At 39.7% G+C, this 23,140-nt stretch overlaps 1 protein-coding gene and 1 non-coding gene across 5 annotated transcripts in view; one reads left to right on the forward strand and one right to left on the reverse strand.

Moving 5' to 3' along the window:
• The window catches only part of slc26a6 (solute carrier family 26 member 6), a 28,146-nt gene extending 8,525 nt beyond the window's left edge, over nt 1–19,621 (reverse strand). The window contains exons 1-16 of one of the 4 annotated variants that reach the window (XM_031286506.2): nt 19,488–19,621; nt 19,244–19,364; nt 13,283–13,422; nt 11,691–11,830; nt 11,376–11,486; nt 9,749–9,924; nt 9,084–9,248; nt 8,533–8,685; nt 8,321–8,403; nt 8,079–8,226; nt 7,878–7,991; nt 4,841–4,918; nt 4,034–4,129; nt 2,503–2,609; nt 2,236–2,305; nt 911–1,003 (exon numbers count right to left, since the gene is read on the reverse strand). In XM_031286506.2, coding sequence (XP_031142366.1) covers nt 911–1,003; nt 2,236–2,305; nt 2,503–2,609; nt 4,034–4,129; nt 4,841–4,918; nt 7,878–7,991; nt 8,079–8,226; nt 8,321–8,403; nt 8,533–8,685; nt 9,084–9,248; nt 9,749–9,924; nt 11,376–11,486; nt 11,691–11,830; nt 13,283–13,422; nt 19,244–19,309 — 1,740 coding nt within the window. In that variant the 5' untranslated portion in view covers nt 19,310–19,364; nt 19,488–19,621. Of the gene's footprint in view, nt 1–910; nt 1,004–2,235; nt 2,306–2,502; nt 2,610–4,033; nt 4,130–4,840; nt 4,919–7,877; nt 7,992–8,078; nt 8,227–8,320; nt 8,404–8,532; nt 8,686–9,083; nt 9,249–9,748; nt 9,925–11,375; nt 11,487–11,690; nt 11,831–13,282; nt 13,423–13,739; nt 14,641–19,243; nt 19,365–19,487 lie in introns of those variants that run through there. The other 3 variants (XM_036008285.1, XM_031286508.2, XM_031286507.2) reach the window with 3 other exon arrangements.
• Nucleotides 19,622–20,874: 1,253 nt separating this feature from the next.
• Nucleotides 20,875–20,946, forward strand: trnam-cau. Its single transcript has one exon. It is a non-coding gene; the product is annotated as a tRNA-Met (tRNA).
• Nucleotides 20,947–23,140: the final 2,194 nt, after the last annotated feature.

Raw genomic sequence — 23,140 nt, forward strand, 5'->3', positions numbered from 1 at the left:
GTATGTTTTATTTTCCATCATATTTTCCAATAATTATGTATTCTATCCATTTTATTTTACATTGATTCATTATTTTTATGCTCATTTTATGTCATGTAATTACTGTACCTTATTGAAAAGCACTTTGTGCTACATTTCGTGTATGAAAGGTGCTATACAAATTAACTTTATTTGTATATTATTATTATAATTTTTGTGAACACAAACTTTACTTTTAGACCTTGAGTGTGAGGACATTTTGTCAGTCCTCACTTTTTTTTTTTTTTAAACGCTGTTCAATGGTTAAGACCTTCTTTTAGGGGTGATAAGGTAAAGGTAGGTTAAAGGTCCAGTGTGTAAGAATTTGTCCCATCTAGCGTTGAGATCATATATCGCAATCAACTCTCTCGCACCACGCTGTTCAAAGTACGTATTACAGCTACGGTAGCCTTCACGCTTCAAAAAGCCGGTCTCTTGCTCTTTTCAATATCCTTTTTCTTTTTCTGGGTGAAGAAGAAGACTCCTGTTCCTGAAATTTGGATTTTGAATACGTGTGGTCCTCCATGTTTCCTTCTTCAAACTTGCCGGGGCCGGGAAGCTACGATACCCATTAGCAGCATTAGCAGCATCTGTGAGTTTATCGTGTGAAACGCGAAAGGCGGAGCAGTATGTCCTGTATGTCCCTTACCGGCTAACGTATTTCAAGATGATGCATGAATATGGAGCGTCTACCCCAGTTCATGCGAATGCAAATGTAAAACTTCAAGCCAAAAGGAATACTTGGAATTGATGGTGGTGATAAATATTCATGAAAAAGGACAAGTTTGTGAACGGGCAACACAGATTTTGATAATGAACAATGAACAACTAAACACGTTACTGGACCTTTAAGGGTGTGTGTGTGTGTGTGTGTGTGTGTGTGTGCCCTCACCTTCTCTCCAAGGGCTTCTTGGTACATCTCAGCATTAGCAAAGTAGATGGTGGCAGAGGAACGGAAGATCAAAATCCCTGGCACCTGCTCCACCTGAAATCAATCGGTTAATGAGTTAATCAATTGAACAGGCTTTGAGCTAAATGCTAACATCAGCATGCTAACATGATCACAATGTCAGTGCTAACATACTGATGTTTAGCAGGTATAATGTTTAATATGTTCACCCTCTTAGTGTAGCTTGTTAGCATGCTACAATTCGTTAATAGGCACTTAACCCAAAGTACAGCTGATGTTAATGGGAATGTCTTGAAGGCAGTTGGTTACAAACCAAAGTTTTGGTGCTAGATTGAAAGTTAAGGGATCACCAAAGTCATTACATTACTCATTTTTATGGCAGCCCATTCAATAGTTGTTGAGACATTTCACATAAGACCACATGTCAACCTCATGGTGGTGCTGGAGGAAACATGAGTACCAGTTAACTAAAGTCCTCATAAATCGAAGAAAACGGAAGGTAACGGACATCCGGCTGAAAAGAGGAATCCCGGAAGTGGAACGTCGTGAACAGCCGACAGACCATCATCACCATCAGTGGAGCCACAACACTTAAGGCTTAAAACAAGTGCCATAAACTTAACTGTACATATAAACATCCTATTGACAGGTTTTGTTTGACCGGCTTAATTAAATAAATATAAATTAATATTTTGGCTTTTACACATGGTCCTGGGTACATTGACTGTCAACGTGCTGCTAGGTATGAACAAAATGTTAAACACCAATTCACTAGGGTTACACCAATATTGTTGTTAAATTACAGATCAATGAGAAATGTATTCTCTCCGTTGTTTTGTCTTATTAGTTGTTCAGTGATGTTTTGTGTTCCCTAATTGCTCATAAAAATGCAGTAATGTGTCCCGGGCTTTTCCAATCGTTGACTAGGTGTGCTAATTAAAATACTAATTTTTTTTTATTCGAGGACAGCCCTAAACCGCCTTCGAAAATAAATATTGGCAGTGAGCTCTTACTGTCAACTTCTGCTTTACTTTTTTGAAATCACTTCTTGCTTTTGAAATAGGCATTAATGAAACTTGAATACGAAATGAATACCAGTTTAGTATGTAATGTAATAAAATGGTTATGTGATCAGCAGATCACATCTTTAAGGCTAAGACTAGTTGGTTTAAAGTGGAAATGAAAAAAAAAAAAGTTAATAAATAACATTTTGCATTGTATCAATATGGAATGCGGGTGTTTTATTCATCTCCAGACCAGTACTCGCTCTCGCCGCTGCTTTCAGGTTATTTAAATATAACACATACCTGATTATAGTCCTCAAGTGGCCTGTAAATGTCAGTGGCTGGTATCTGCCCTAATATGGAGTATTTAGGTCTGAAATACACACAAAACAAAGAAGTATATGAACAATTTGTAATACTTTGTTTTTAGGTATGGTCTGCCAGAGAAGTACTGACTTAATTGTTAGGTGTGGTGATTAATATCTTAATGTTCAACTGGACACACTCTCCCACTGAACATGTGTGCGTTTATCAGTGTATAACTGTGGGGGTGTGGTAATGTCTTCCTACAGCTGTGTCCTGAAGATGACGGTGAGCATGGAGAAACCGATGGCAGCAGCCAGTCCCAGGTCAGGGTTGAATAGCAAGGTGAGGATAAAGGTGACCACCCAGATCAGCTGAAGGTAAGAAAAAGAGAGTGATAATGAGTAACAAAGGGTAGTAAAACCATTCAACAAGTCTAGGAATGCTTAAATGTAGCACGCATTACACATGAGAAGCAAAAGTGTTGATGGAAATCAAATGCAACGTGATATTGTTAGATGCTTATTGGTAGTGAAGGAACACGTATAGTTTGACTTGATTGCAGCACACAGAAAAAGGCCATGTTGTTACGTAAATGCAGCTCAATCAGCCTGCCTCAGGTGTATTTCATCAGCTGATAGTAATTGGGTTATTTTAATTTGTCATGCTCATTTATTTATTTCCTGTCACCTTTGGGCCCCCACAGGAGAGGTAGCTATGTTGGAGAAATGTTCAGTCTTTAAGTGAAATTTGCAGTTAGGAAAATTTAAGTAGCAACTGTAGTATAGTGATTTGTATTAACATGCTAACGTTGAGCATGCAAAGTATCGCTTGTTATTAGCTTACATGTATACTGTTAGGATACAGTATGGATTCTGCAGACTTCTGGCAGTCTGTAGCATGCTGGTTTAACATGCTAACATTTAGCTATCATGCTAACATTAGCAAGTCAGAATAACACAGTGGGCCCTATTTTAACGATCTAAGCGCACGGCGTGAAGCGCATGGCACAGGTGCGTTTAGGGCGTGTCCAAATCCACTTTTGCTGGTTTGACGGCGGAAAAAAGGGTCCGTGCGCCGGGCGCATGGTTCAAAAAGGTTGTACTTAGTGTCTTCATTAATTCATAGGTGTGTTTTGGGCATAACATGCAATAAACCAATCAGAGTGTCATCTCCCATTCCCTTTAAAAGCCAGGCGCGTTTGTACCTTGGCACATTGCTATTATGATGGCGGATTTGCAACGTAATATTTTTATTTGTAATCTTTTTATTTGTAATCTTTTGCATGTTTGTGTGCTGCTGCGCTTCCCTGTGTGTGTGTAACAAGCATAGTGGGCGCATTTTACTAATTTGCTGTTAAAATAACAATGAAATGCTGCACTACTGACTTTAGACCAGGTTTTTGTTGGTCAATGGCGCGATCACTTCCCGCTGCCTCAAGATAGCAATACGCCAAGAATGCACCTGAACACACCTCCCTGTAAGACCAGCACGCCTATGGGCGCATAGATGGGCGCAGGTGCATTTGCTATCCCAGTATGTTACAATATAAGTGAGGATGACAGGAAATGATTATTAGTTTCAGGGGTTTCTTGTGCTGAAGAAGTTTTCATGAAGGAAGCACTGTTCATCTGAACAAACATCTGACAAATAGCTTGTGAAGCACTGGGATTTAAGATAATGATTAATATAAAAAGAAAAAAGATATGGACATCTATACATCCTGTTACCAAAATATTAATGAATCTATCTTCCCAAAACATTAACCATGTCCTTGTCTACCTTTTAAGACACTCACCATGTCTACTTTGTTGCTCCTCCACAGTGCAGGGATGTCCATAAATTGCTTCATCATGCCATGGAGGTTAACAAAGATGATGGCGGCCAGCACTGCCTGCAAAGTGCAATAACAATTCGATTAGGGATATTTCAGTTGCAAAACCAATTTTGCTTGGATACGAAGGAGGTTCTACAATTGTACAAGGTTCCCTCTAACCTGGTGCATTATTAATATTATTGTTTACATTAAGATTTGACCCCAAGGCAGGACTTTTTTTTTTAACATGAACACAGCACAGCAGTCAACACAATAAAGTGCAACTTTACGGACTCTCCAGTCAGTGAGTATTGAGTGACATTTCATTCAGATTTAATGAGGTGAGAGTCCAAAGTACCCTTTCAAAATGTCCATGCCAGTTTTTCCCTCGCCAAAATGTAGCCTATCTTTGGAGCATTATTTAACCCCCTTCCCAACAAGCTAGCATGGCATAGTTTATACCTATGGATTCCTTAGGTCTTCTAGAGACTATACTACAGATTGTTTGTGGATTGAATCGATATCGGCTCATTCAAAAGAACATTTTTTTTTTAAACCAGCCCTAGTGGCTTTAGTCTGAAGCTGAAGAAGTATCTGTTGCTGGCCTTATAGCAACACAACCTCAGTTGTTGTCTATATTTTGATGAGGAGGGCATATAATTATGCAAACCCATTAACCTGGACACATGTGTATGCTCATGCTTGTGCACAGATGCGAACACATGCAACCCCCCCCACACACACACACACACACACACACACACACACACACACACACACACACAGTACCTTCGGCAAATCTTCAAAGAGAGTTCCAATCCAGAGCGTGATGAAAAGGATAACTATTGCTGATAGAGCCCCGGCAACCTGCAGTGAAGACAGAGGGTAGATAGAGGCATGATGAATGGAAATCAGGAGAGAGAGAGAGAGAGAGAGAGAGAGAGAGAGAGAGAGAGAGAGAGAGAGAGAGAGAGAGAGAGAGAGAGATCAGAGGAAGAGAGTTAAAGAAGAAGAAACCATGAATGATGTAGTGGTTATTAAAGGAGAACTCCGGGCAATTTTTACGTTAATCTTGATCGCTATAAGTATGTGAGTACTGTCGATAGCAAAAAAAACGAGTGCTAGCTAACTGGAGCTGCTGCAGCTAATGCCGAGAGCTCCCACTTAGCTAAAACGGCAGTTTTGGGGGCATATCATAAAGAGTGCCTTTGTGCCTCTTAACAGACACAAAATGCAATTAAAATGTCTGTGCAACATGAACAGGGCCCTTACATGACAACAAGATGCGTTTTCAACTCAGACATTGTTTAAATTCACCTACCCTGTTAGCTGCGAGCTGCCGTCTGGGATGAGTGAGTGTGTTCAGCCAGGCTTCGGTAATAATCATCAAGCAGCAGTTCCCTGTGTATTTGTAGCATATATATCCATTTTGTGTGCGATCCATCTGGCGTTGGTGAATAGTAGTCTCTGCAGTGGCGAATTGTGTGTTAGTTGCCTTAGCCAGGCTAGCAGGGCCGATCGGCACCCTTCTACTTCCTCCCCGCCTTCCTCACCTCCAGAGGACAGTTCATGCTTTCGCAGTGAAATTTTTGCGGCGAAAAAAGTTTATTTCTCCCTCAAAAATAGGTAATTGAGCACTGTAGTGGTTATGATCATATCAGTGACTATGTAACTACATGGAAACGGGACAAATAATGCCTGGTTCTTGTAAAGTAACAGCGTTACAGAAGGCTGGCGGTAGTCTTGCGCTGAAGTCCCGTGGGATTTCAGTTGTAGCAGGAAAAGGTAAACAGCAGTGTGCAGATCGGAGCGTGGTGTGAGAAAAGTGAAGAGCGGAGGTGTTCACAAGGGAAGAAGCTTGGAGTAACCTATGGAGCTAGAGCTAGCCTTCAGTAACGCTATTGCTGTACAAGAAACAGGCATCATTTGGCCCGTTTCCATGTAGTTACATAGTCACTGCTATGATCATAACCACTACAGTGCTCATTTACCTATTTTTGAGGGGGAAATAAACTTTTTTCGCCGCAAAAATTTCGCCGCAAAAGCATGAACTGTCCACTGGAGAACATCCACCAGACCAGCGGGCGCCCGTGGATTGTTGTCGGCCGCGGCAGGTGAGGAAGGCGGGGAGGAAGTAGAAGGATGCCGGTCGGCCCTGCTAGCCTGGCTAAGGCAACTAACACACAATTCGCCACTGCAGAGACTACTATTCACCAACGCCAGATGGATCGCACACAAAATGGATATATATGCTACAAATACACAGGGAACTGCTGCTTGATGATTATTACCGAAGCCTGGCTGAACACACTCACTCATCCCAGACGGCAGCTCGCAGCTAACAGGGTAGGTGAATTTAAACAATGTCTGAGTTGAAAATGCATCTTGTTGTCATGTAAGGGCCCTGTTCATGTTGCACAGACATTTTAATTGCATTTTGTGTCTGTTAAGAGGCACAAAGGCACTCTTTATGATATGCCCCCAAAACTGCCGTTTTAGCTAAGTGGGAGCTCTCGGCATTAGCTGCAGCAGCTCCAGTTAGCTAGCACCGATTCGGCTCGTTTTTTTTTGCTATCGACAGTACTCACATACTTATAGCGATCAAGATTAACGTAAAAAATGCCGGGAGTTCGCCTTTAAAGTGAATTGGTAAATGATAATTAGAGGAGTCATGGCATCATCAGTTAAAGCCTCTCCTCTCCTCTGTAATGGGCCTCGGCTGATTAATGGTGTTGTCAGACTAAATCGGTTTAGCCTTTTAGTGAATCTGTGTTTGTGTAGGTGGACTTCAACGATGTGCGCGAAAATCGATTGCCTAAGTGTTTTTTAATGATGCCACTTATCAGAGTAACATTGATTATGACCCATTTCTTCACTCCGTTTAACCTTTAAGATAACCCAGCTTTGTAGCTACGGGCAGAGTGAAGTGTTGGAATGAAAATACTGATCTGAAAAATGATCTCATGAAACATCCTTGTCAAGTTTAAAAAATGCCACGCATTAAAACCAATAAGCATTTTTCTAAATGTTGCTGACATCCTTTTCAGCTGTGTGGAATAAATACAGGAGAAGATACATCTATCTTGTAAACTAAATAAAGAAAAGTCATCCCAGCTTTTGAAATTTAACTTAATAGTGGTACATCAGTGGCAGGATGTAGCAGCAGTAGCAGTATACTACCTAATAGAAGGCTACAGTATGTTGACCATAAAAGCAGCTGTGTTAATATTGTTTTAATGCCAGGTGTGTGGATAATGATTTTGTAATGTGTGTTGATTTAGATTTTTTAGGGAAAGTTCTGCCAGCCTGTTATTGTACTATATAAGATACAAAAACAGTATTAACATTCATACAGTAGCCATTTTAAGGCCTAATATCAGGAGCTAAATATAATTGAAATTATTCCGATTTTTTTCCCTTGGAAAGGGTGGGTTTTTAATATTTTGCCTTTACGTTTCTTTACTTCTTTGCTAGTTCTGCGGTGATTTGTGTAACATTAACAAGCTCGTCCCAAAAAGAGATTTTGATCTCAAGCGATCGTCCAGGTTAAAAGGTAAGTTCTCTTAAATCACAAAAGAAAATTATATTTCCTCACTTACCTCGAGTAGCATAGCCATGCAGATACAAGGAGAGGTAAGTGTGAAAATATATATTTTCAATGTGAACTGACCCTTTAAAAGTCAAACATGTTATTCATTTTGTAAAATGTAAGTCTCAAACTAGACCTACTTTGTTCACTGATTTGTGAAATCATATGCGTAAATTATTTCTGTATGGAGAGATAAGAGCCCTCTCACAATGTGGAATAATGTCCACTTATACCAACCTGAGTCTTCCCTCCTGTGCTCTCCTGAACCATGGTGCGAGACATGGAGCAGCTGATGGCGAAACACTGGAAAAATCCTCCAATGGTGTTACTCAGACCCAGGGCGATTAATTCCTAAACCAGGAAAAAAACACTATAAATATACAAGGTATCAACCTTAAAAGAGCAGATCATCCTTCATTCCATCCATCCCCTCCCTACCTGGTTGCTGTCCACCTTATATCCATATTTTAAGGCGAAGATTCTTCCCAGTGAGATGGCAATGCCGTAGCCAACCACAGACAGAGCGAAGGCATCCCCGATCACCTGACCAAACAGAGAGGCAGCTGGGAGAACAGGCGGCTGTAGGCTGGTAGCATGGAGAGTAGAATACATCGCCCATTACAAATACTTCATTTTTCATGTGTAAACAGACATTGCTGTGCTTGGTGTGTGTTTCTTACCCTGAGGGAATCACGCCCACCACATCCACTCCATATTTCTCCTGCAAGTTAACTTGCCAGGAGATCACTGTAGCAATAACAATCTGGAGAAACAGATAATACGAGTATATGTATAAGTGGGTGTAAATGTAATAGCGTGTTTTTATCTTTGTAAGGAACTAACTTTCCATAGAGTATATTAAAAGTGTATATACATATTCCTGTATACTCACACTAACCAGCTCCACAGGGATAGGAACAGGTATTTTTTTACTCAAGTATGTGTTGAGCTCCTTAGCAAAGATCAGGCCTAATATAGCAACAATACTGACCACAAGAGTACCAATGTTTGTCTCTGGAATGAGATAGCATATCTCAAACACAGTCTGGAAAGAAAGAAAGAATATCATTATTGCTTAAATGCTTATTATGAAGAAGCACAAGAGAAATAAGTAGCACAAATATAATACAATGCTCATGTTAAATTCTTGTCGATCACTGAGAAGAACGTCAGTTCTATTGGCTTGTAATCATAAGGCGGAGGCAAATGTCTCCATGGCTTTTATGTTTTGAAGATAAAATCATGCGTATAGGATAGATATGTTATACTTTCCAGCACAAGATCCTTGATGAAGTTTTAGGGTTAACAGTTGACATTCTTTCACTTGTAGAAATCACTAAGAACTGTCCAAAATGCTTTGGAAATATTTAAGGCCTTACTCTGTAAAATTAAATAAAAAACATGTAAAAGCAAACAAGTGTTAATGACTGTGTTCCTTCTTACATATAACAATGAGAAGGGTCCACTGTATCTCTCAGGGCTGATGCCAAAGGTGTATTTGAGCTGGGACACAATGACGTGGATGGCAGCGCCTGTGGTGTAACCTCGGACCAGAGGCTCAGACAGGTAGGTCACAACAAAACCAAACTGGACTAGACCGAGTAGAATCTACATACATAACACAGAATGAAAAACACATGGAGCTTCACATTATAAGGGGGAACAAACAAAAACGCAACTTGCTAGTGTAAAGTTTGCACTAACAAGTTAACTGGCAGTTATTTTAACATTTCAATTGGTCAAAATATCTTATTGTCGGTTGAGCGGTTAAACATCAACATCCCTGTGAAAAACTTCTTAAGCCATCAAAACTAATTAATTACAATTTGACCGCCCCATGACAGATTAAAGTTTCACTTTCCATGATCTGTGACTGATGGAGGAGCATCTTGGCAGCAGGGATTTAAATCTTTAACTGACAATGTCTGGGAAAAGAAAATCTAAAGTGTGGGTGCACTTTGAAATAGCAATTTTGGACTTCTGATTGGACTATGTAAATTCTTAGTCGGGGACAACCTTAGTGATGACAGCACGTCTGTCCAAGAAACACCCAATGGGAAGATTACTCCCAAATATTTGATTTCCAGATCAGAGAATCTCTAATTTACCTGAAATAATCCGGACATAAAGGTGACGGCTGCAGCCACTCGGACCCTCTCTGCATCCCGCAAGCTGATATTAACTATACTTGAGTTGGTCAAATTGTCCCATATCATATAGTTGGAGTCTGGGGCCAATCGCTCTATCACCCCTCCTATCATCACACTCATGACCGCATATGTTCCTGAAGAAAGGGGACAGAGACATAACACATTTTTGTTGGCCATATAACAACATATTGGACATTATGAGAGACATTTTTCTCGCCATTTTTTTCTCACATTTTTCTTCTTGCCACGACTGATGGGGTCGAATGTGATACATTATGATCTGCCAGAAATGAGCAGACAAAATGAAAAAATAAAGAGTTGTGAAGTTGGATGAGCTAGTTCGGGCGGCCCTGGTTCCAGAAGTAAACATCCCATTTATTTTCCCATAGATAATGTTACATGACCCACAGTTTAAGCACTTCAATGGCATGGATCAACATGAAACGCTGCCAAATTAATCATCAGTACAGAGGTTAACAACTGTGTTAGAAAATATCTGCTTCTTTGATAAAAAGTCAAAAGGTACAAGCCTGTGTACATAAAAAGGAAGTTAACGACTAAGTATTGCACTGTATTTTAAACACAAATTCAACGTTAAAGCGTTTTTGAATTTGCTACGACTCTCGTGCCTTGGACTTGCTTCTTCCCCATTGCACTGGTGGCAGTGGCTCAGGGGTATTGCAGTATTTAGCCCAGTCCGTCATGCCAATGATGAATGTTGATGTTGAAATAATTCAAACTGGTGGCCACAGCAAAAATTATATGATCGTAATATATGGGAATGCACAATACGGAAATCATTTTGATGAACCAGTGGCTCCTCCGTCTTTTTTTTAATGCCAAAAATAATGCCAAATATCCATTGTTTTTCCCCTATATTCATTCTGCAGCAGTGCACCGCCATGAACTGCAGCGACGCACTGATGTCAGTCCATAAATGAGGCAACCGTCTGTGGTTAGGTCACGCCTGTAATGGCACAACAGTCGAATGTGTCATCTAAACTGCTTAAGCCAGTTGAAACATTGCCGGTAGGCTAACGGTTCCAAACAGGCGCGGTAGTGAACCACACATTGACGTGCTGATGGATTTCGTGTTTTTGTATTTTTTTTTTGGCTGAGCTAGGCCAGAGAATATTCGGTTAAAACCGATTGGTGATGTGTGGCCGGGTTGGCTCAGTGGGTAGAACAGGTGTACATATACTGAGAGGTTTATGCCTCGACGGCAGAGGTCCAGGTCCGACCTGTGGCGATTTCCTGCATGTCTTCCCCCTTTCTCACCTAGCTGTCCTATCCATTAAAGGTCGTAAAGCCCAAAAAATAATCTTAAAAAAAAAAAAAGATTGGTGATGTTGTTTTGCCATCATTGTTCTCCTGAAGTTTGCTGGAAGTAATGTAATCTAGCTTTTTATCATGTGAAGTGAGCACTGCTCCGGACTGTTTCTGTAACCCATCTGCAGGCTAAATCAGGCAACCTCAGGGTTACACTGTCAATTGTTCTTCTTTGAATACTATCCACACAAACTTATGGTAGATTAACCCCCCCCTTGTCAAAATGACTGGTGAGCAGAAGTGATACAGTACAAACCGACTGAGATGTGCTTGGATGTGCCAAAGATGAAGTAGATGAGGACTGGGTAGAAGGAGGAGTAAAGGCCAAAGACTGGAGGAACAGATGCTAACAGGGCATAGGCCATACCTGCAGGGATAACAAAGGACAAATATGATTCCCTACAATACAGTAATAACAGCTATAACAAGTAAATATATTGAGTAGTAGGGTAATGCACAACCTGCAGATTACCATTGAAAATAAACTAATTTTAACATCTTTTCATCTCTTCTACCTGCCCACCCCTCGCTGCATCTCAACTGAACTCATCCCCTGAACCTCCGTCCTCACCCTGCGGCAACTGCATGATCCCCACACTGATTCCAGAGATCAGGTCACCCAGGGCGTTTTCTCTGATGGAGTAACGAGGCAGCCATGACATAACAGGAACGCTACCCAGCAGGCAGTTCTTCAACCTGGGGCCAGAACAGCTGAGTTTGTGTGTCAGAGAGACAGACAGAGAAAAAGAAGAGACAGAGGGGTACATTGTTGTTGGGATATGCTTGATGTCAGCGTACGTGTCAAGTCTGAACTCCAGGCCACTTGGCTGATGTCTTGGTGTTGTTTTGACCTACTTTTTTGCCACTTTCGATGTTGACTTAACTTTTTATCCAACTACCAAAATAATAAAAAAAATATCTTTAATTCTCTCTGTCTGTCAACTGTATGTTTAAAATCATTAAACCTCAAAAATCCTTAAAAAATCCTCACCAAACAGTATTCTTACATTTGGAGGGACATATGACTTCCTGCTTTTGGTCTTAGACGTGGATGGGGTCTTGATCCTGTTTGTGATCTGTTTTATCTCTATATACTTCAACATTTCAACATTTTCTGAGATTATAAAAGTACTTTTCCTTACTTATTTGTCAAGTGACTGCATTATGTTTATGCGTGTGTTTATGTTGGAAACAGGTGACTTAGAAATACAATTTCACTGTGAAAAGGAGCACAATATATAAAAAAAGATCTTTTGTAATTATTTCCAGGGATTTTAAATCTAAGATGTGGACAAAAGTTAAACTACTTATCATGTCTTCTCATTTACTTGCTGCGTGGCCAAAGACCTTTTGACATGCATACCCGTGTTCAGCATTTGCAAGAAGTTAATAAGTAGGTAAAGCAGGACTTTGCAAATGTTGCTGAGTGTAATATGATGTACTGAGTGAAAACTGTCCTTTTTATTTGGTTTATGTAATGAAGCCAGGGGTTCTAACTTCAACTAAAATGTATACGTAGAAAACAGTATGTTTAGTACTTTATGTACTGTATGAATACTGATTTATTCTGAATGTAATTTCTGTATGCTTTTGTGCAAGAGAAAATGTCTGAATGTAGAAAGAGATTAGTTTGTCAGATACAGTCAGCCCTGCATGGCCTGCGTATGTTTAAAAGATTAACTTGTACTTTAACTATTTCAACATCTTATTTACCTATACTGTGACTTGTAATATCTCTATCATGAGTGATTCATTTCATTGTCATTGCTCATTAATGCTGTGCATGGTTGCATGGTTCAAGAAAATGGCAATAATCTGTGTTGCTAGCATGTACTGAATGTGGATACCGCTGATGTGTAACTTTACTAATGTCTTGCTGCTTCCTGTCACTCCGCATGGCTTCTAGAGAAAGCTTATATTGTTGCTCTAGCTGTCTTTATGATGTCTTATTGACTTCTGTCTGTACATTGTAACCTGTACTAATGTCTTGCTGCTTCCTGTTGCTCTGGTCTGAAAACGTCTGGCCAAAGGACTACAGTTAAAAATTAGCCAGCTGGCTAACACTGGCACATTTACAGAAATGTTGATTAATGTGAGTTGTCCTTAAAATACATGAAATTGAAAAGTTAAAATGCACAGTAAAGTAGATGTGGGCAACTTTACCTCATTGACGTTTTAACCTTCTCACATAGAGATGTTTTTGAGTCAGACTTTTGTGCCATCTCATCCACTGCTCCCTCGTCCAGGATCTCCCTGTGCACGCTGTAGCCCACCTGTCTCCTCTCTGCCATGGCTAAAACTAGCTGGAAATCAAAAAAACATCTTATTTTCTTTCCAAATATTTTGTTTTGGCAGAAAAAACTATTCCTTACGTTTCAATCATTATTGCACAATGCGGCCGTTATATTTTCAACAGTTTTTCTCTCCATTTTGTAAGAAAATACCTAAAAAAATATCTATAAAAAACTTAACATATTACTCTATCAATAAGATGTTAGTCTAAATATTGTTTTGGCACAATAACAGCTGTAAAAATACAATTAGTTAGTTTCATGTTTATTCATGTCTTGATCGCGATCCCTCTGGGACTGAACTGTTTAAAACTTTTGATCATAATTACCTTGTGTGTTCCAGCTGAAAAAATTCTTTCTATGTTGAAAAGATTTATTTTACAAAAAACCTAGAACCTACTGAATCCCTGAGATGAACCATTCATATTTAGTGTAGGTTTTCAGAAGAGAGATATGTTTTGTTTTCTGTACTGATGTCTTTTATCCGTTTTTCCAAGTCTATTTCTTGTCAGGGTTGTAAAGAAAATCATGCACCTCAATTAAAAAGTCTTTACAATCATAAGACGGGCATCCCTCTTTATGAAGAATTAATCCTCTCTGTGTGCAGTGGTCCTCAGGCTTCAAATCAAATCTGCTGTAGAGTTTTCCGTCAGATCCAAGTGGCTCCACTGCTTTTTGTTGCAGCCAACAGAAGAAGGTAAGGATTTATTTTAAAGAAAAACCTTCTCAGCCTGCCCTCTCCCTCAGACTGAGATGGTCTCGGTCTACGTTGTGGCTCCACTGCTGTGACCTTGAAGGGAAATCCAGATATGACAATGGACACTGTTGTGGAGGGATAGGGCAAAGGTGGTAACAGATATGGTAGATATTAGGGATGGCAATGCATGTTTGTTTATTAACAGAGTGAGTTAGTTTGTCATATGTTTAATTTATTGTGTCAATCATCTTTTGCCCATGGAAAAAAAATGGTTCAACATGCAACATCAATTTACACCAGACAGAGTCTTAGCTATTTTGTATCTCTGTGTTTTATGTCTTTTCTTCTATCTGTGTGTGATTAGATTAGTCAGCCATTTCAGCTTAGTCAGGGTTGTAATTGTTAATTTATAATTGCACCACAACAAAGTGAATGGGAGGGTCTGTGTAATCAATGGAAGAACAGATACTGGTTAACTAAGTAGGACAAACAATATGCTTTCTTAAAGGCACAGGGTGTTTTATATGTGCACCAACAGGGAAGAAAATAAAGGGAAAAGACAACATTTTCTTCAGGTAGAAAAACAAAAAAACATTTATTAACACCACTGAACATAAAACAACCCTAAAACGGGTCTAGTGGGGAGTAAAAAAAAACAAAGGGCCTCATTCACCAACCGTTCTTACAAAGAAATGTGTTCTTAAACCCCACTTATGCACTTTTTACAAAGATTCTGACATTCACTAATGTTTTCTTATCTTGGATTTGTTCTTAGCTAAGAACAAAATCTACGAAAATTCAAGAGCACTCTTACGCACATTTGAGTGATGACAATTTGCTTCAAATAATTGGTTACTGCATTTTATTTAATTGTTTATAGTGATAGTATAGTACTGTAATGTAATATCTGATTATTTGTTGAAAAAACAAAAATCATAGTATGCAAAGAAACACTAACACTGCAATTTACATCAGCAATTACACTGATTAAATCCTGCGTTATTTGGTGATTGATCGCGCTATTTATAGGGCCAAAATTGAGTGTTTTTAACTTCGTTACATTTTGCAGCAATTATCTACTTTCTACTCCACTATATTTCTACAACGTTCCGTTACATTTTCTGATCAGTTTTTCCTCCTGCCAAAACGTCTTCCTGACCGTCACATGATTGTCTCACTAGTGAAGTTTGGTTGCCATAGATATATATGGGGCACCGCCGATCCTTCATCGTCTTCCAAGCCGGCTTCGGTGCTCCAGAGCCCGGGCGCAGCGCTGCTGACCCTCGGTAATACAGCCTCCGGTAAAAGTGAAAATGAAAATGTTTGTTTTTTATTATTCCCGTTTTTAAATCATAGTTGCCTCTTCACAGGGTCGTTTACTCCTCTGCCAGGCAGCGTAAGACACGTTCATATCTTATTTATTTGGCTGGACCTCTTCACATCTCCTCCCCATTTTCGCTGCTTACACTTCATTTGCTTACTTGCATGGTTAAAGAAAATAAAACCGTCTTAAAATACACCCATGAATAAAACCAACCGCATTCCGATTCTAACAACACATTTCCGTTTTATGCTGGTTAGGACAGGAACTTCTTTTAAAAGCCAGTTGGGCTTGTTTGTGGTAGTGGACATCTTCTACTTTTAATAAAGTAAATATGTCTCTGGTTATTTGTACTTTTACTCTGAGATTCAGTACTTCCTCCACCACTGCAATGTACAAGTCATCTGCGACTCCGACAATTATCTCTTGAACGCAGTCTCCCGCTTCCCAGGAGGTGCACAGGAAATGTCATGTCCTTATATGGGAATTTGCGGGGCGTTTTCTTAATCTAATTAGGAACAACTGGCACGCGCTTTCAATTACGAAGACGTGGGATTCATCAATCCTGTGCGAACAATTCTGCTGTTTAAGAACACGTCATAAATCCGACTTTCTTAAGAACATATTTAAGAGAAAACTTAGGAATATATTGGTGAATGAGGCCCAAACTCTTTTCACCTGGGCAAGCCTTTCAAGTGCCCATTTTCTCTGTTTTGCCATGTGCCTCTTTCGGGCCACACTTTCTTCCTCCACCACTTCTGCCCTATTTACAGCAGCACTAGTGGATGGCTGGCAGCCAAACTCCACCCTCTTTCAGCTGCTATTGCAAAATAGAAGAAATAACAAATAAATACGTTTTTAAATAAATAAAATTCTATAATAAATTAAAAATAGGAAGGAAGAAGATCAAACAAACTATTTAAATATGTTATATTTATTAGAAACACCCTAATCGAAAGAAAGTTTTAAAGCGAGAACGTCAACGTAACCATGGAAATTTACTACAACTGAACTCCCACTCCTGCGGCGAGTTGGCGTCCTCCTGCCTCCCCCCCCACACTTACTGAGAGCCTGCGCACAGAACAAGAGGGAGAGACCCTGCGCTGTTGGCAGAAGAGCCATGAGCAGCGATTACATTGAGCAGCATGCATGGGAATAAATAATATATTTGAATATAATTCTGATGATCTTAATAAGTCGTTAAATTTGTTCACTCGCGTTTTAGGAGGAAAGTTGCTATAATGGTCTGAAAGTCGCCAAGTTGGCAACGCTGTCTGCAATTTTCTGTAGTGGTCCCAGTAATATTTGTTCTACAGTACAGGAGCATACCATATGACATGGTTAAGCTATGTTTGAGTCAAATAATTGAGGACTGCTTTAATATGATGAATTCAACAATATAACCATGCTATTTTCAACAATTTATGTTATGTATTACTCATCAAGGATTATTGTCCTATTTCACTCGCCAACACACAGTGGAGGGGTAATGGTTTGCGTTTTTATTAAACAGACCAGAGCTGGGTTGCATCCCATTACAATTATGAACATGCCCACAGCCTCAAATGTTGGTATTACGGAATTCATAGCAAGAAAACTTTACTGCTTCAGCTACCAGATTGAGCTTGGGAAGTACAGGGGAGACTTTGCTTTACTTTTGTCTTGAGGAGCTGTAGCATTTATTCATAAACACACTGAAACCTGCATTGTTCTACCATTTGTTGTACTGTTCATTTCTTCTCTGATCCGACCACACGCACACACACACACACACACACACACACACACACACTAAGCTATTCCTCCTACAACATTAAACTGTGTCAACACCCTACAAATATAGGATTGCGCCACAACAACAACCACATTATGTATGGAGTAGGTCGATCAGATGATTGATCGCAGAGGCAAAAACATTACCAGTGGAAGTACTATTCACTTTAAAAGAGCAACAGCCAACGGGGAAACACCAACACTATCAGCCAATGGTGTAACTTCATTAATCGCTCGCCTTGCTGCGGTAGACCCAAAAAACCCAGGATACATCTCTTCGCACATCTTTTTGGTTGCTGGAAGGCTCAAAATAGCACCACACTTAAACGGTAGCATAATGAGGGTCCCTACATGTAAACCGAAGCATTGAGAACTTTGTAAGTGTACAGACAGTTTATTACAAAGATAGATTAAAAAGACAGTAGCGTTCGTATTTATATTCGGGCGCCATCTTGGAAAACAGTCACGAGCAGTCGAACCATGAACGCTATGCAACCAGTAACCAGTAACATAGCTCAAACACAGCGTTCGTGGCCACCGGTTTTGCGGTAGGTTGTTTAAAGCTAGAGACGCATTTGATTAGCATGAAAACAGATCCCAGAGAACGTTCGACTCGGTACACATATGCTATTAACCCCTAGGTTCATTTTGCGCCGGAATTGTCCTTTAAACTGTTGCCAGCTTGTTTTTCTGGACACATTTTGTCCAGTCATGTTTGTCTCTAGTTCTCTATTCTGTCAGAGCTTTACTGTGTCTCCCCCTCCTCTTTCTGTTTCTCTTGAAGTCTTTGTTTTCTCTGTCACAGTATCATCAGGGGCCATCGCTATCTTGCTGGTTAAAAGCTGGTAAATTTGTGTGCCTTATGGATAAGGCACTGGCCTCCTAAACCAGGGATTGTTGATTTAATTCTTATCCAGTGTGACTGTCAGCAGAGTGGCGCAGCGGAAGCGTGCTGGGCCCATAACCCAGAGGTCGATGGATCGAAACCATCCTCTGCTAACTGTGTTTTAGTGGGGGTTTTTTTCCACTGCTTTCTGATTGACACAGTAACATGGATTTAACCCACATTTGTAGTCACCCTGAATGAGTAACCAGCGTAATCCAACTACATTAGTTAAAAGAAAATCCCCTGTTGGAAAAAGATCAGCGATATAAACTGCCACCAGCGAGAGTCCTTGATAATCACAGTATTTGAGAAAGGGAGAAAATTCCCTGCTGACAGCGCCAAAGCTAAAGAGATTACTAACAAGGTGATTGGAGTTAATTGCATTAGATTACTAGCCATTTTGAAGCCTACACACATCCCAGTCGTCGTCATTTTGCTGTCTTCCCCAAATCTACAACATCGTGGCCCCACACATTCATGGGCTACTGGCTTGTGTGAGAATGCTCAGCCTCACGGCACAGTGGATTGACAAAGATTTTAACTTGAAAAGCAGATAAAAGCATTGTTACACTCCAAGGATAATATATTAATATTGTACTGCTTTTGTAACGGTTTTTACATTTACAATTAATTTACGTTTAACTAAATCTTTTAGTTCGGTTATGTAGCCTAAGTACTGAAAGATTACTGTCATTGAGTAGGTAACGTTAGTTGTATAACAGGCTAAAAGGGCTTTTGAAGTAGGTATTTTTCATGTGAAAGGATATATTAAACTCAAGGTCTTCCTTTTTTCTTCTTTCCAAATTTAGTTTCACTCAAATGCATCAACTCACACGGTATATAAAATAAATAATAAAAAGATATATGGAAACAAATTAAGATTGCGTATTGAACATGCTCAACTTTCAGTGCCAGGTGTATCGCCCATACCGATGTATTCTCTGTTTGACCAAATTGGTTCAGTTATCAGTTCATAATAGTCTTTGTTTTTCCCTTCGAACATTTCCTTTAAAAGGTTATTCCTTTTAGGTATTAGTTTTAAATGAGTCTTAAGTTTCTTTGCTATGAAAGTTCCTTTAAAGTTGACAGTCAACCTTGGACCTCTTGCAAATAAAATTAAATCCTCTTTAGTCGTTTCCTTTGATTCGGTTCCTACCGCCCCCTTAGAACGGCACAACATCCAGATTGTGTGTCCAGATAAGAGGAGGGCATCCACAGTCATCGATCCCCACACAGCAGAAGAAGCAGCTCAACATTGTCATCAGCAAGGATCCTCCCTAAAAAAAAGTAAGTGTAAAGAACAGTTTAGTCTCGGGGGGGAAAGTTAACTGTTCACATTATACAGTAAAACGAGCTATATAAATTAACTTGATACATGGTTAAACGAAATTTGCTCTTACCAGTGTATCACCATGCAAATTTGTCTAAGGGCTGTGCCAGATGTTCCGGCGATTATCCAGTAAATGAACCGTCATCGATCCAGACTAGTCGGACTATAAAAGTTGTATCCCGACAGAGAGTCCCGTGTGCACTACACCCTATAATAATATCAGGAATGTTAGTTATGAGACTTATTTGAACAAAACACTAACATTTCTAAATTGTATTATTTCTATAGGTGGGTGTGGATGTGCGCAATCAGATGGCAGGTTGTGTTTTGTGTTAACCTGAAAGACGCACTGCGCACCAAAGAGATGGACATATTTAAATGTTTAAATATTTAAAGACTTATTGTCTTCTTTCATTTGACAAAATTTCATAACGTAATCATTTGCACCATGATTATATTCACCATATAGTTTGCTTGCCAAAATAAAAATGCTAAAATTGATATTTCAGAATTTTTTTCTTTTTAGGTTTTACACTGCTTACAACTCAAAACAGCATCAGAACCAAATAGATGCGTTGTTTATTTCCATGAAAAATGATGCGCACAAGCACCCAGCTCAAAACAAGCACTACACCCCTGCTTGTACCTATGCCTTTTTTTGTGCCGTTTTTCAAAATGTTCTTTTGCGACGAACCATGTGTTTTATGGTAACGATTCATCTTGTAGCTGGTTGGTTTGGTTCCAGACTTAAAACTCTTTATATTTAATGAAACGTCAATGGAGGTAGTGAATGTGGAAAATCCCTTCTGGGACCAGAGCCGTTCAAAAGTGGGCGGCCACTGTAGAGCTCTAGCTGTAACATTAGATGTTGCACTTAGTTTAGCTTCTAGGCCGCAATTAAGCCGACGTGCGTGGGTGGCAACAGCTCATTACAAACAACCCCATGTTACAGTATATCCTTACCGAAATAATAAAAGAACACACGATTCACCTGTATTGCAAGGAAATATGAATGCTAAACAGCTAGCTAACTTTAAGTAAGTTAACGTTAGCTAACTCACGAGTATAAATTATACTGGTGAGTTAGCTAGCTAACGTTAACTTACTTTATACTATAATTCACTTAACATTAATTGGAAAGAAACGCAGGACGATATCTTCTATCTCAACAGTTAAGCTGCCAGCTCCATTCCAGTTTCACTTTTTGGAAAGCTTAACGGTACATTAGAGACGTCTTATTTCACTTTTTCCTCAAACCAAACAGGTCACACACCTGCCCGATCTGTCTGGATCCTGGTGGGAGGCGGGGCTGCCAATACCCCGCTTGTGAGGCGATTAGTTGACATCTGTAAATTGGGGCTACGGAAAATAACGTAGAAGATGAAACCACAGACTGAGAAATAAAAATTATGAAACAAACAACACCGATAGCAAGAGATCCCATCTGGGTAACTGTCAGCAGAGTGGCGCAGCGGAAGCGTGCTGGGCCCATAACCCAGAGGTCGATGGATCGAAACCATCCTCTGCTAACGTTGTTTTACTGGCACCTGGGCGCCCTCTTCTACTGCTGTCTTAAGAGAACCATTTGAAGGTTCGAATCCCATCCGGGTAACTGTCAGCAGAGTGGCGCAGCGGAAGCGTGCTGGGCCCATAACCCAGAGGTCGATGGATTGAAACCATCCTCTGCTAACGTTGTTTTACTGGCACCTGGGCGGCCTCTTCTACTGCTGTCTTGCTGACAGATTAGGCTAACATCATGGAATGACGCTTTCACAACAACCCTTCACTTCGGCTCGTTTTTTATTCGTTCCGTTGATGAACAAACTGTTTTCATTAACATTCAATTGTCTAGCGCTAAACTTCTGGATGTGTAACGCCAGCCTCATATGTGTAATATTAGTGAACATTATAAAAAAGCTATAAGGGGTTGTATGGAAATAAATACTGGTTTTATTTTGGGTTTTATATAACGTTAGTGGGGAGGGGCGGAGGCAGAAAGGGCAAGGCCTGTAGAGTCAAAAAAGGAAAAATGCCCTTAAACATATTCGACCATCAACGCTTCTATGCATGACTTATGACAACCTTAGTCAGAATTATTTTTCTACGTGTTTTATTCCTCTTTAGGCATGGAATTTAAAACTTTTTTATAAATGCATTCTTTATATGTCCACTAGGGTGGACAGCATGCATTTGAGTTTTCAACTGAAGAAATATATTTTAACAAACCAATGCATAAAAATTATATATTTTGTGAAAACTGTTAAAGTAATTAACATATTTTAACATATTCTATTATCATACTCTGCTCCGCTGTTACTACTGCTAGCATTTGCTAATCCTATTTTTTCTGGCAGCTATTCATCATCACTGCCATACATTGCACAAAATAAAGACTCCCATAATGGAACTAATCTGCACAAAGTATTGTTTTTAATACAACACTGCAAGTTACATTCTAATAACTTAAACAAATGTATTTATAGCCAAAAAAGTTACTGCAGCTGAAGTATTTCCAAGAACAAAGTTGCAGTAGGCTAATATAGTAGCCTATGATAAATCGGATGCCTAATTTCCTCCCAGTATCAAATCAATACTTGGAAATTGTATTAGTTATATTACTCCTTAGATGTTACTTGATGTTACCACATTGTATTTACCTGCATAGTCTCCTACTACAGAAGGATTGGCATGATATTCTTGAGCTGATCGCGTCTTATACATCCATCTGATCCTTTTATATATGTCAATGATCACGTTTCTGGGTCTGTCGGCCATCTTGATAGATTTGCGTTGCACTTACGACGGCTGGCCTGCGGGTGGCAGTGACAGTGACGCACAATAGGGTCCATTGTAGTGGCTGATGTGCAATTTTCCCACAAAAATATAGCAATAAAAAGTGCTATTTTTCCATAAAACCCCATTCATATACAAGCAAACGGCTTTTGAATAGATATCCACTGTAGTGACCACATGTTTGAAAGAGTGCAACAGAGCTCATTTCGGACCACATCCAGAGATGAACTGGGGGTGACTGTGTTGTTAGCATAGACTGTATTTTGTTAGTACTCACGTCTCAAATGGCGTAGCCTAGTGGAAGTGTACCTTTTCTCATTTCACAGAAAGTTTTGGACGGAACATCCAACATGTTTTTTTACTTCTTGCTTTTGCCAGCACGCTTTCATGTTTTTTAAATATATATATACATAGGCCTACCCAGTAGCACACATACGTCGCTGCCATGTATTGACGATGTAATCAAAATGTGGCGGGAATACGTAGGATATTGCTCGTTTGCTCACTGGCATCGCTGTCAACGACGTCGCTGCTCTACAGTTCAGCGACACACACACACACACACACACACACACACACACACACACACACACACACACACACACATATATATATATATATATACAATTACTTATAATGATACATTTTATTGATAAATAGCTTTTCAGGGCACTCAAAGACAATTTACAGAAGTTCAAATTATTATAGAAAATAGCACACTATAACACATTAAAAGCTATTCTGAAAAAAGCATGTAGGCCTAGCTAGATTTTGAGATAATTATCCTACTGTGGTCTAGGGCTAATGTACAAAAACACTATTAAAAGCTTAAACCAGTGTTTTTTAAAGTCTGAGACTGTGGGCTTCCCCTCAGAAAAAGAGCTGGGGCACGCACCTTTCCTGGGAACGGTGTGGAACGGCTTGAATTAT

Source organism: Sander lucioperca, chromosome 12 (genome assembly GCF_008315115.2).
Source record: "Sander lucioperca isolate FBNREF2018 chromosome 12, SLUC_FBN_1.2, whole genome shotgun sequence".
Taxonomy (NCBI): Eukaryota; Metazoa; Chordata; class Actinopteri; order Perciformes; family Percidae; genus Sander; species Sander lucioperca.